This window comes from Leptodactylus fuscus, chromosome 4, assembly GCF_031893055.1.
Source record: "Leptodactylus fuscus isolate aLepFus1 chromosome 4, aLepFus1.hap2, whole genome shotgun sequence".
In the NCBI taxonomy this organism is placed as follows: Eukaryota; Metazoa; Chordata; class Amphibia; order Anura; family Leptodactylidae; genus Leptodactylus; species Leptodactylus fuscus.
Genome location: NC_134268.1, coordinates 132,465,697 through 132,478,631, shown reverse-complemented (window position 1 = coordinate 132,478,631; position 12,935 = coordinate 132,465,697). Strand labels below are relative to the sequence as shown.

At 40.5% G+C, this 12,935-nt stretch overlaps 1 protein-coding gene across 1 annotated transcript in view; it reads left to right on the top strand.

Annotated features, from left to right (window-relative positions):
• Positions 1-10,213, top strand: part of AHRR (aryl hydrocarbon receptor repressor) — a 238,436-nt gene extending 228,223 nt beyond the window's left edge. The window contains exons 8-11 of the mRNA XM_075271111.1: positions 1,112-1,311; positions 3,737-3,840; positions 6,996-7,128; positions 8,464-10,213. Of these exons, the coding sequence (XP_075127212.1) occupies positions 1,112-1,311; positions 3,737-3,840; positions 6,996-7,128; positions 8,464-9,574 (1,548 nt within the window). The 3' untranslated portion in view covers positions 9,575-10,213. The remainder of the gene's footprint in view (positions 1-1,111; positions 1,312-3,736; positions 3,841-6,995; positions 7,129-8,463) is intronic.
• Positions 10,214-12,935: the final 2,722 nt, after the last annotated feature.

The following is a 12,935-nucleotide window of genomic DNA, read 5'->3' as shown; positions in this document are numbered from 1 at the left end:
AAAAATTCTTTCATTTCATATCCACTGGCTAACACGGTACAAGGATATATATATTTTTTCTTTTACATTAATTTGTGTTGTAATACACACATCAACAAATATTACCTCCTTTCTACGAAATCCTGCAACTCTTTATTCTTTTCCTTGTTTCTGTATTGAGGCCTGTACACTACTTTCATTTGGTGTTTTTCAGGTATGAGTGTTCAGGGTATAATGCAAGTGAGCTGAGGCTCAGGGGGGCATATCTCAGGCATTATACAACCTAGAAAGGTGTTTTTGGTGTCATATGAAATAAGTTGCAGTTCTGTCTGCAGTTTTATCTCAGAGATATCACTAGTTGAAAATATCACAGTTGGGATTAATATATTTGTATGCAGCTGCAGCACTCTTAATACTGTTGCATTTTCGGTTGTTAACATTTCTGTAAATTACCGAAATAGAGGGATCTTGGACGCTGAATAAAGATGAATAACTAGGAATTATAACACGTGACATATATCTGAAGTGACCCCCCAAGTCTGAGCTTCCCTGTATTATAGAAGAGCCTTCCCACCTAGTGAAAACAGTGTAAAAATGTCACTTCTCAGTACAGAAATAAGAGAAAAATGCCCAGAATTTCATAGAAAGGTTGTAATAAATACAGGTGCTGTGTATGTATAGTTTTCATATAGAGTTTTTGTCATTGTTCTATCATTGTTTTTGTTGCCATTTCAGCTGCATTTTTTCTATAGAAATATATATATATCAGGTATGGGCCTCTGAGTAATCGTATACATTCAAAACAATGCATTTCAATATGAATAGTGTCTTTACTTTATTCCATTTCTAAGTACAATTAATGAGAACACAAATTAAGCTGAAGAGCAACAGATAAGACTTATACAATATCCCCCTCTATAGGTCAAAAGAGGTAAAGCATAAGAGTATATTGCATGTGTTAAAATGTCATACAGTATATGTATGGGGTAAATATGTTTGTGTCTATAATATATACAGTTAAGATGTGCTAAAGGAACGTGAGTATGCATGGAGCAGAAAGTGAGGTATATAATAAGTTCCACATCCTTCTGTTACTAACCTCTTCCATGGTATTATCTTTTATGTGGTCCAGACAATGCAGTTTGAAGGTAAGCTGAAGTTCCTTTTTGGCCAGAAGAAGAAAGCTTCTCCAGGGACAAGTGTTCCGCCTCAGATGGCATTGTTCTGCATAGCCGTACCACTTCTGCTTCCTCCTATAACTGAGATGAAAATGAAGAGCGTGCTTGTGAGAACACAAAAGAAAACTGGTGCCCCTTCCAACACCGAAAACACGTAAATAACAGTTTTATCCTATATATTATTAAAACAGTATTTTGCCTTACTTCCCTGTTTCACGAATTGTGGGGATAGTTCAGGTTTTGCAAATAAAGCTTATTGGAACCCCTATACATACAATGAGAACTGACCTCGTCCTGTGATGATATGGTTACGAAGCTAATTACAAAAGATGACTGATCAGTGCACTAATATGATCATCACATGACCAGGACAAGTTTGTACAACCTTCAAGGTACTTTAGTTCACATTAGTCATGAAAACCTGATCATGTTGATATAAAAATGCCATAAAAACAAAGCCCAAAAGAAGGTCGCACAAATGCCCTTTTTCTCTAATTCCATCCCATTCAGAATTGTTTCCCAGTTCCCCAATACATTGTACAGAATATTAAATGGAACCATTATGAAGTACAATTTGTCCCACAAATATTAAGCCCTCATTACTGCAGTGTGAACAGAAAAGTAAAAAAGATATGGGATGGCGTTTAGAAGGCCACAAGGAGTCAAACATGAAAACTGAAAATGCCTGTGGCAGGAAGGAGATACAGAGATCTGTTTCAGTCACCACTTCTTAAAGAACACCATTCACCACCTCCACCAAATAAAGTTCTTAACGTATGTGAATAAGCGCCACCCCACTGATTCTAGCCTTCAACGTTCCTGAGCAACAAGCCCAGTTAGTTTTGGTTCCTTAGTCAGAAGAGCAATGCCAGGCAGGGGGCCGCAATTGAGAGCTCCAGTCAGAGGCAGCCAGTATCACAGTTCAGAATAACACCCCTTGTTTTCTCCTACCTGACACCTCCCTCCTGACAAGAGTTGGACTTACTGGAGGTGAACAAAAGGTCCTCTTAATGGTATGTTCACATGGAGTTTTTTTGCAGGCGGATTTTGACACGGAATACGCCTCAAAATTCGCCTGCAAAAAAGCCTCCAATTCATTTCATTGGGAGTTACTCAGTTTTTTTCCGCTAGCGATATTTTTTTCAGCTACTGAAAAAAAATGTGATATTCCCTTTATACGTTTCCGTGGCTCAGTCAGCTGCAGCATCTGCAGTTCGAGCCCATTCATCCGAGTGTAATCAGGAGCGGGATGCTGATGCACTGTTCTACTGCTTCTTATCTTCAGTCTGACTGCTTGTTTGTGTGCCTACTTCTATAGTCATATTAGCTTCTTTGTTAAAAATGTTTATCCCGAGGAAACCTCTGTGTCATGCCAACAGTAAAGCTTGCTAAGACCATTCATATGTGGAGTTGCTTTATTTTTTTAGTTTTTTCAATACCTTTAAAAAAAAATAAATTATGGGACATGAACCATCGATCATCAGATCAGTAGTTCAGTATTATATGATCAAGTACATAACTATCAGAGTGTGCAATCGTCGTCAGCCTATGCTTATGCCTGTCTTGGCAAAAGAATGGCAGACCAATAGCAATGGGACAGGCCCTGGATTGCCGAAGAAGCAACCTAGCTTACCCCCAAGGTGGTGTGGGGGGCTGATCAATTACTGGATTGCTATGGAAACCCCTTAGATGTCGTGGTCATGCTTGACTGTGCCATCTAAGTGGTTAAAGGGATCCTATCATTCAAACGCATTTTTTTCTGACTAACACGTCACAATAGCCTTAAGAAAGGCTATTCTTCTCCTGCCTTTCGTTGTCTTCTCCCGCGCCGCTGTTCGCCTGAAATCCCCGTTTTTGCCGGTATGCAAATGAGTTCTCTCGCAGCACTGGGGGCGGTCCCCAGTGCTCAAACAGCATTGTGGGCGGCCATTTTTTTGTGGCCAGGCGCAGTATGCTCTGTACTCCATAGAACTACAGAAAGCGTACTGCGCATGCTCGTGTAAGCAGCCACAAAAAAATGGTCACCCTCATTGTGAAGTCGGCTCTGACCGAGGCCCGCTGGCAGAGCCGACTTGCGCATGCGTTGAATTTTGACCCACCGCGCGCCCGAAGAGGATGAAGAGGCCATTGCTGACGAAGATGGAGGCGGCGTTGGAAAGAGTTCTCTCGCAGCATTGGGGACGCCCCCAGTGCTTCAAGAGAACTCATTTTCATACCAACAAAAACTGGGATTTCAGGCGAACGGCGGCGTGCAGAAGACAACAGAAGGTAGGAAAAGAATAGCCTTTCTTAAGGCTATTCCGACGTGTTAGAAAGAAATGCATTTGAATGATAGGATCCCTTTAACATAGGAGAGTAGAGCTCAATTCTGACCACAGATGTTACAAGGTGCCATTACCATGGTGTAATAGTACATCATGGTGTAATTGTGCTTGTATTACCATAGATCTAAAAACACTGAATCAGTAAACTTTGTGAAAACCAAAATTTGTGTAATTCTCTAAACTATAATTCATAGTCTGTTTTTAGTCATACTCTTATGTCTTCGCCCTGTTATATGATTTTCTTTTTCCCAACAGAGGTAAATCGTTCCCTATCATCGACGTGGAAAACAATGGAAGGAATGGCCACCAGGGGGCATGCTTCCCAAACATGTTACACAATACAGAGAACCAAATTAAATGTATGTATGAACACTGACAGAATCCAAATTGGTGCAGTGATGTTCTTAATGTTAAGGAATCAAAGTGATCATACCATCAGTATGATTTGTACCAGCAGTAATAACAATACATAGTCTAAAGCTAGCACAAAGCTTTTCAACATAAGAGTTAAAAAACACAAAAACCTTACTTTTTTGTGTCATCATTTTCTTAGATATGTGTCTTTTGGAGTTTTTTTTCCATTCATTCATAACTGGTGCTAATAAGACCTTTTATATTGAGCTACTTCACGTCTTCCTCTGGAGCATGTCTAAGTTACTGAAGTCATCAGATTGCATTTCACTAGGAGAAAATCATCCCGAGAGGATACATGGGCGCACTGTCAAAATAATATGTTGACACGCATTGAATTCTTTATTTTGCCATTGGATTTTCTACATTTGCCGCAGCTTAGTCACCCTAAAGCCTTGAGGCAGTTTTGCTTTCCCAGGTCATTTAACATGTGTAGAGAATGGATGAGAATGAATCTGCTGTGTTTTGCTGTTTATTGTGGATCAACTTAACATAGCAGCATGTTTTTCATAAAGCTCACTTATCTTTTCATAGATTGTATTACTTAATTCATACTGATTTAGTACTGTTAAATTATGACATTCTGAATGCCTGCCTATTGCTCTGGTGCCCTAAATCTATCAATGGCTCCACAGGTAATAACTACTGATTTATGTGACTACGCTGTATAGGTGCCAACATACCCCACTCTGACATTGGCCAGTGCTCTGAAGAAAGCTCCCAATTTTAACAGTGTTCGGTGTAGAGTACAGTCAGTGTGTACCCTAAGGACTAAGTGATGTTGGAAAAGAATGCATTTTTTTCTTTGCAAATGCTTCTATAGAGTTTAGTAACACAGCAGTAGTTATTTATACACAGCCGTGTAACTAAAGTTTTTTGGGCCCCAATGCAAACTTTTGTCCAGAGCCCCCTATCCCCTCCCTACAGCGTATTCCTGATAGTGACAGTTATGGGTGCTGCAGCTGTATCACAGATACTTAAAAGGTATACGGATTTAATACCCACAACAGCAGCTATCAAGAATACGTTGAGTGAGCAGCGCTGCATTGGGCATGTAAACAATACTGGGAGCTGCGTGCTGTGGGAAACAGCTGATCTGTAGGATCCTAACAGTGTAATAGATGCAAGAGTCAGTGGGGGTCTAGCACCTAGGGCCCCTGCTGATCAACTGTTTGAAGGTACTGTGGTACTTTTGTGGGAGCCATGACTCCTCACATTACACAGTGACTATTTAATTTGCACAGTATCTATTTTATAATCACCATGCAATGTTATTATAGCCAGTAATAAGAGTGCATGGCTGCTATAAAACAGATGGCTCCACAGTGGCCTTTACACAGTATTATATGCTCCATAGTTGTCTGTGTGGGGGCCACTGTTTAGTAAGCAGATAAATCTTTACAGGTAAAGGGCTGTGGAATATGATAGCACTATATAAATAAGAAAAATAATAAATAAATAATATGCTCAACAGTGGCCCAACGTAGTATAATATGCTTCCCACTGTGGCCCCACATGATAAAAAAAATGTTCCCAAAAGCCCCCCCTAGAGCCATTTCAGGTGAACCTCATGAAATACAACAAATATTCCTGAGGTTACGCACTCCAATTTGGCGCTATTATTAGACCCTGAGGTGTCTAATACCCCAAAGTATAATAAGTAGAGGCCCGGGAAATGATTAAAATAACAAAAACTTATATTCACCTTGCCTCATCTTCAGCTGGCTGCGGGGCTTGTACCCCTCTAGGGCTGGTCATGTTCACACCCCTGTAATCATGATCGTTACACCACTGTATATAAGTACTGACATTTGAATCCTATATCATTGGACATTTATAAGCCCCAACCCAATTCTGTCTGAGATCACCCTTACTTTGTTTGCTGGTTTACATGGGTGGTCTGTGAAAAAAATAAGATATTTGTCAAATATGATCACTGCCTTAAGAGCCATGAATCTGTATTGTATAAGTGACTTGCATTTGAGATGCTAAAATTAAATAAATAATAGGCTTAATATGTTTTAAGAGTACCTTTCGCCACCTCCACCAACTCCAGTTCTTAGCATTCTGAGGTGCCACTGGTGCAACAGTGTTATTCTGAGCAATCAGTGCTGGTATTTTCAACACCTCCCTACAGGTGGGTGGCTCGGACAGTCTACGCCATCATAGGACTTCCAACCTGAAAGTAGAGAGCCTAATTAGTATACTGAGTGAAACTAAGCACTGATTGCTCAGGAAGAGCGTGAGGAAAAATTCCAATTGCACTAGAATCAGTGAAGCAGTGCTTACTGAATAATACAAACAACTTTTTTTAATAGCACGAAGTGTTACAAAAACTTTTTTTAAAATAGTGTTCCCTCTCTGTTACAGTAATTTTTACGTTGTGTTTGCATCAAGACAATCCCTCCGAACTAGACCCATTCATTTGGGCCTAATCCGGAGCGGGAAGCCGCAACAGTTGCGGCTAGCCGCGGCAGGCGCATTTTGATCTGGATTTTGACGCAGCTTCCTGCATCAGAATCCGGACCAAAAAACTACGTGTGAACTAGCCCTAAGGGTCCACTCCAAAATGGTGAGGAATTTGGTGTAGAATTTCAATGCTGAAAAAAAGCCTCCCGTTGACTTCAATGGTTTCCTTTTTCTGCTAGCAATAAAATTCTACACCAAATTCTTCACCATTTTCCTCCATGTGAATGGACCCTAAAAGTAGGTATACACAGTGGAAACTGAAGAGGAAGTTTCCTCACTCCAGGCCTGTGTTTTATTGCCACAGCTTTACTTGCTGATTAACCATAGACGCAATTGGGTTAAATAGACACAAATTCTGAGCAAAAGTGAGCAGGACACTTTGTTTATGTAGCATCCTGACAAAGAAGAGCCCATTGCTACCTCCCTTTGAAAACAAAACGAGGCAGATTCCAGCCAGAATTTGTAGCTTATCTGGAGGCGAAAATCTTATCAAACTCAGCTGAAAATGAAGTTGTGTGAACCTAGCCCAAACTATTATTTTATGTATTATTCCAGTATTCATATAATATATTTATTTAGTCAAGGAGATATTAAAATGATTACCAACCAAACTATTATTTGTCTTATCCAATAGTAATGAATGCTGGTGACAGTGGAATTTCATTACTGAAAGTCAGAACAGATGAAGACCAGTGGGTGTGGGTTGAGGCCAACGCTCCACTACTGTACAGAAATGGATGCTCAGATTATGTAGTTGTCCCACAGAGGTAAGAAATCCAAGAGCAAATAAAATATAAAATAATGTATGCACATTTCTATTTACACATATGGATTCATAAGCTTTTATTAGCCCATCATCCAGATGTCACAATATGTGGTACCCAAATGTTAAAAATCTTGTCTTTCAGAGATGGCATTAATCTCTTCCAAGTGTTTCCTAGGTAGATACTAAAAACAAAGTGATTCATTAAAGAGAACCTATCACCAGATGACATACATGTAGCATACTAGCCATGTGGGTGGCAACACTGCATGACATACAGCACATAGAACCTCCATCCCCAGAGAAACTGCACTGTTACCACCCACTTGACTATTATACCTGAATTTGCATCAACATTAGAAGGGCTTCCATCTTTGGAATGGCTGAACAGATTTGGACAACCAAATTCTCAGGGTATCAGTGTACATTATGTATGTTGTTGGACTTTTCAGATGTAGTGACAGGTTCTCTTTAATGAGTTGCTTTACTGCTCAATGGAATTAAGCACCATCATGGGGCTGTTATGCAGGACTCAGGACTAGACTACTGCTGCGTGAGACAAAGTCAAAGCATTTATGCACAGCAAACTGTATGAGTGTTCACTGCATAGAAATTTTTAAGGGTAGTCTGCCAGGTCCAAAACCAATTATAGTGCCTTTTAGGCAAGGGTGTATCTGACATGAGATCAGGGCCGGTTTTAGACAAAGTGGGGCCCTGGGCAAGTTTAAAAGTGGGGCCCTAACTTCCAAGGAGTAATCTAAAACACATAATCACTATAAAGTACTTTACTCTCCGCATGATTTGTGCGCACACCACGCAGAAAACACACGGATCCCATTATAGTCTATGGGCTTTGTGTGCTTTCATTGCTCACCACTTTTTAATGTGTGTAGGTTTCCGTTCGAGGGGTCCCCAAATGGACTCCCTGAATGGAATACCAAACGCAGATGTGAACCAGGCCTTAGGAATCAAAGGTTGAAGATGCCCGGTTAATATTTTATTTATAATAGTGCTCACTATGAGTTTGCCTTAAAGGGCTTCTCCAAGACTCAATAAGGATGGACTATTCTTCATCCTCATCAGACTGGTGGGGATCAGACACCTTGCACCACCACGGACCAGTGTAAGGCGCAGACAAGCCCCACTAATGCAATACTAATGAACAATCATAAGGATAGGCCATCAATATCAAGTCTTATTGGATTACCTTCATTCCATTAGAGAATAAGAGAGATACATATAACATATTTTCCACAAGATCACTTATTCTTAACTCATTAACATACTAAAATCTAAGTTAATAACTGTCTTGTAACATTATACATTTGTGTCATTCCAGGGATGAGGAAGTCCAACTTAAAAAACAGAACATGCTTGGTATGAAGGGAAGCAGAGAAGTTCCTCTAAGTAATGGTTCAAGTGACTCTCCAGGACTCAAGCAGCATCTAGCCTGGGGAAAATATGAGAAGGAAGATATGAAGATTAAGTTTCATTCGACCAAGGCGGAATTTTTTTTGCAGGAGGATAACTACTTACCAAAACATTTTTCTAGCATGCAGAATCACTGTAACACCAGCAGCGGATGGACAGTAAAGAATTCTGTTGGATCTAGGTTAGGACACCAGTTAATAGGCTCATTCTCAAGTAGATCAGGGAGACCCTTTTACAACATGGACCAAAGCCATCCTGGAGTGCACGTAACAGGTCGTCCCCATCGTGGAGGTGTCGAGAATTTCCAGGCATATCATGGTCTGCAGCAGCATTCTGTAGAGTCTTACCCCGCAGATAATATCAAAATGGAAACTCCTTTTGTAACTCCAGATGTCTTATATGACTCAGGTTTGCCTTTGAACACCCCCATTAAAACTGAAAATGACTCTGATTCTGAGGGCAGGTCTGAACCTTACCCAAAGCCCCATGGTCATGGTTGGGTGAGTGAGAGTAACATCCTCAAAAAAACTTTGATGGACTTTTCTGAAGGGCTTCATCTTAAGACTGAATCTGGCCTCGTTGAGCAAAATTCATGTCTGAAACCAAAGCATCATATGCATTCTACTCATAGAGGACAAAGTTTTGTTGCAGCTACACATATGAACCATATAAATACAAATCGACCTCTTAAAGGTCTGTATAATAAGGATCCAACTCAGTTTTATCCTCAGAAGTGCAACTACCTAGACAGCATAATAAGCCAACAGGGGGCAGATTGTTTAACTGGTTCACTTTATGCAACAGATGATAAGAATCAGGGCGACCAATCTTATAAACTGCAATGTGAGGTTAAATCTCGCAACATTGTTCAGAATATCAAGCGAGAGCCCCTGGACTCACCTCCATGGGTTGAGATCAATCAGGATTCGGTACCAGCACTCTACCAAAAAAACACACTGATGGGTTTTTTACCTGGCCAAATGCCACATAATGCACCTGAATTTGCGTACATTCAATAAGTTTTGCATTTCGTATTGGAATTTTAGATAAAATAATATATTGCACTATTTCAGAATAAGGTCTCTTTTTATACAGTATGCATAGTTTACACTGTGGTAAAAGTGCAGTCAGTGCTTAAGAAGCCGTATGTACTGGGCAGACGTTTGAAAACTGCTTTTTTTTTCTCAAGAAATGCAACTATTTTCCCATGTGTTACCACTATTGATAAAAAAAAAAAGGTTTTGCTCTTGTGGAAAATGATTTTATGAGATGTTTTATGAGATGTTAACACATTTTCTATGTTTTATAAGTCCTCTGACTGTGGCATTCCCTTAAAGGGTGTGTATTTTAATAAGTCCTTTCTATTGAATGAAGGATGACAGTATTAACCATATAACATACACTGATTATGCCTTGATGAATATTAGACTGAATGTATTTGATTGGCACCTTAACAATAAGAAAACTGACAGACATAGGTCACAGAAATATTTTTTGCTCTAGCAACCTATACACTGATAATTGCTTTAGCTTTTTTCCCTTTTTGTTTTTTATGGATGTTGTATGTATAGAAAAACTGTCAGGCATTTATTCGCCCATGTTAAACTTACAATCATTTCACTGATTTTGAGCTAAAAGCAGGAAATGTGGCCGTGAAGAGTACAACAATAAAATAAATGTTATGTTTGCTTTGTGATATGGATATTGGTTTCTGCATAAAGACGGTGGTGCATTAGAGATTGCATAAATACAGTCACCTTGTGACATGTACTGTATATTTAGCAAATCCTTGCATTTCCCATCAAATTACTCTACAACTTTGGAACTTTGCATTGTGCCTTTCCTTTATTATTCCTCATGGAAACGCATGAATAAATTTAGAACTGGGATTTACAATTCCTTTTGTCAATGGGGTGTGACCCTACACAATTTGGTACCATCCAATCAGAGCTGACAGTGTAAGAAGAGACGTCAATGTTCATTTTGTTAATTTTCAGATCTCTGACTAGTATACAATTTCTGGATAATTTTGGGCTTTCACCATTAACCCAAATAAGTCATTACCTGCTGGAGTATCCCTGCTCCTGGCCACAGCCGCCTTCTGCATCCATTTCAGCCCTCCAGAGGGCCCCAGCCTTCCCATAACACATCGCTGACGCTGAACAGTGACTTGCAGAAAAATACGGACCAATCTCCTCATAGGTTTCAGCCAAGTGAAAACAGCGCTCGCCCGAATATGATATTAATCGCTCTTTTATTGACACACTTTGTCCTGCAGTAGTGGAGTTGCACTTGTGTGTGTCTGCCCTGACCTTATGACTTGTCATGGGATACCCGGGGCCTCCTGGAAGGCAGAAGTGGAAACAAAGGCGGCCATGTTCATGCAGTGGGGTGGGGGGGGATCGGTAAAATCCAAAATTTTGTGGGGTTTTGGGATTCACCACCCAAAAACGATTATTATAATTGGGGGTCTTTTTAGACTGACACTAGGTTCACACTAGCGGCCGGAGTCTGTTCTCAGCTGTCAGAGCGGGTCCGGCCGTGAGCGCCGATGAGTGTTTTATGCTCTCCGACGCAAAACCGTTTTTTAAAAATTGGACACAGAGTACTGCAGAGTCGGACATGCAGTACTCTGTGTCCGATTTTAAAAAAACGGTTTCACAGCGGAGAGCATGAAACGCTCACCAGCACTCACGGCCGGACACCTTTCAAACCCATTCAAATGAAAGAGGCTTGCAGGTTTCCGTCTCCTGCTCAGTTTTGTGCAGGAAACAGAAACCCGCATGAATGGAGACTGGGCGCAGATGTGAATGAGCCCTGAGCAGGGAGGCAGTAAAGGTGAGTAACGCTTTTTTTTATGTTTGATCACTTCCCATGGGCCTCCGAGCATTATACTCTGGGGTCTATAAAGACCCCCAATATTATAATAATAGTTTTTGGTGGTGAACTCCAAACATTTTGGGTTCTGCCAAACCCAAATATTTGCAAGGAACATCATAGGTACATTATACTGTGTGAAGCACAAAAATGAAAAAAGACATACAGCCAAGTACGTAAGTCCTAAATTAATGTATGATCAAAAATACAAAATATATGAAAAGGAGAAAATGTGGTCACTCACATATAGTGTCCATATGCCCTGGATGCAGAGGTAGGATCTCTATGGGAATGGTGCCAGACAATTTCCATCGGCTGAGACGAGCAATGAACAAGGGAAAGCATAAAAAATCCAGGACTCAGAGATCCACCGTAGTTTAAAGATAAAACTTGACCTTTATTCCATGGGAGATATACTCCAAGTAAAATTAAGTAGCAAGTCTAAGTGCAGAGGTCGGTAGCGCTTTAGCCTGCGCGTTTCAAGGCGTTTAGCCCCTTAGCCATGACTATCCATGACTTGCTACTTAATTTTACTTGGAGTATATCTCCCATGGAATAAAGGTCAAGTTTTATCTTCAAACTACGGTAGATCTCTGAGTGCTGGATTTTCTATCCTTTCCCTTGTACATTATACTGTGTGCTCCTCAGACCCCAGAGTATAAGTAGAAGCCCAGGGGAGGCGATTAAAAATAACTAACACTTATACTCACCTTACCTCAACTCTCCTGGGCATTCTCGCTCCGTCCGGCTCTCTTCAGCAACTTCTTTGGTCTTTTTAAGCCTGTGACTGAGGTCATTCATCCCAGACTTCACTACTAGGGCCTGTGATTGGGTCCCAGCTGTCACATGTGGTACACCGGTGCAAAAAAGATACCCACATGACTATCTTAGGATGTGTGATGGGGCCTTCCTAATTAGCAGATGAAAAAAAAAGCCCCTTATGTGGCCCCAACATAGTATAACATCTCCTTCTATTTTTTTGCTCACACACACAATATACAACCCTCCTTTTTGACCAACAACATGATACATTAGGGCCATGTGGCAAACCACACAGTATATGAAACCCCTTTTACAGGTCCCTCACATGGTCTATAGCCCACTTCATCTGGCTCCCAACACAGTATATGACCACTTTTCTCTGGCTCCCCTCACAGTATATGAACAATTTTTTTGGCTCTCCACACAGTATATAACCCCCTTTTTTTGGCTCATCACATGGTATATGAACCCCTTCTTCTGGCCCATCACATGGTATATGAACCCCTTTTTCTGGCCCATCACATGGTATATGATCCCCTTTTTATGGCCCACACACAGTGTCTTTTTTAACTGTAATTTATTAATGTTTTAATAGTAAATAACAGAAAAGAAATATAAAATATCATGAGGTAAACACAATAATGCAATTTCAAGTAAGACATCAAGATGGGTAGTCAAGCAAAGGGCAAAGGGAGAAGGAAAGAGGGGTGGAATAAGTCAGAGATACTGAAGTGTGCAATA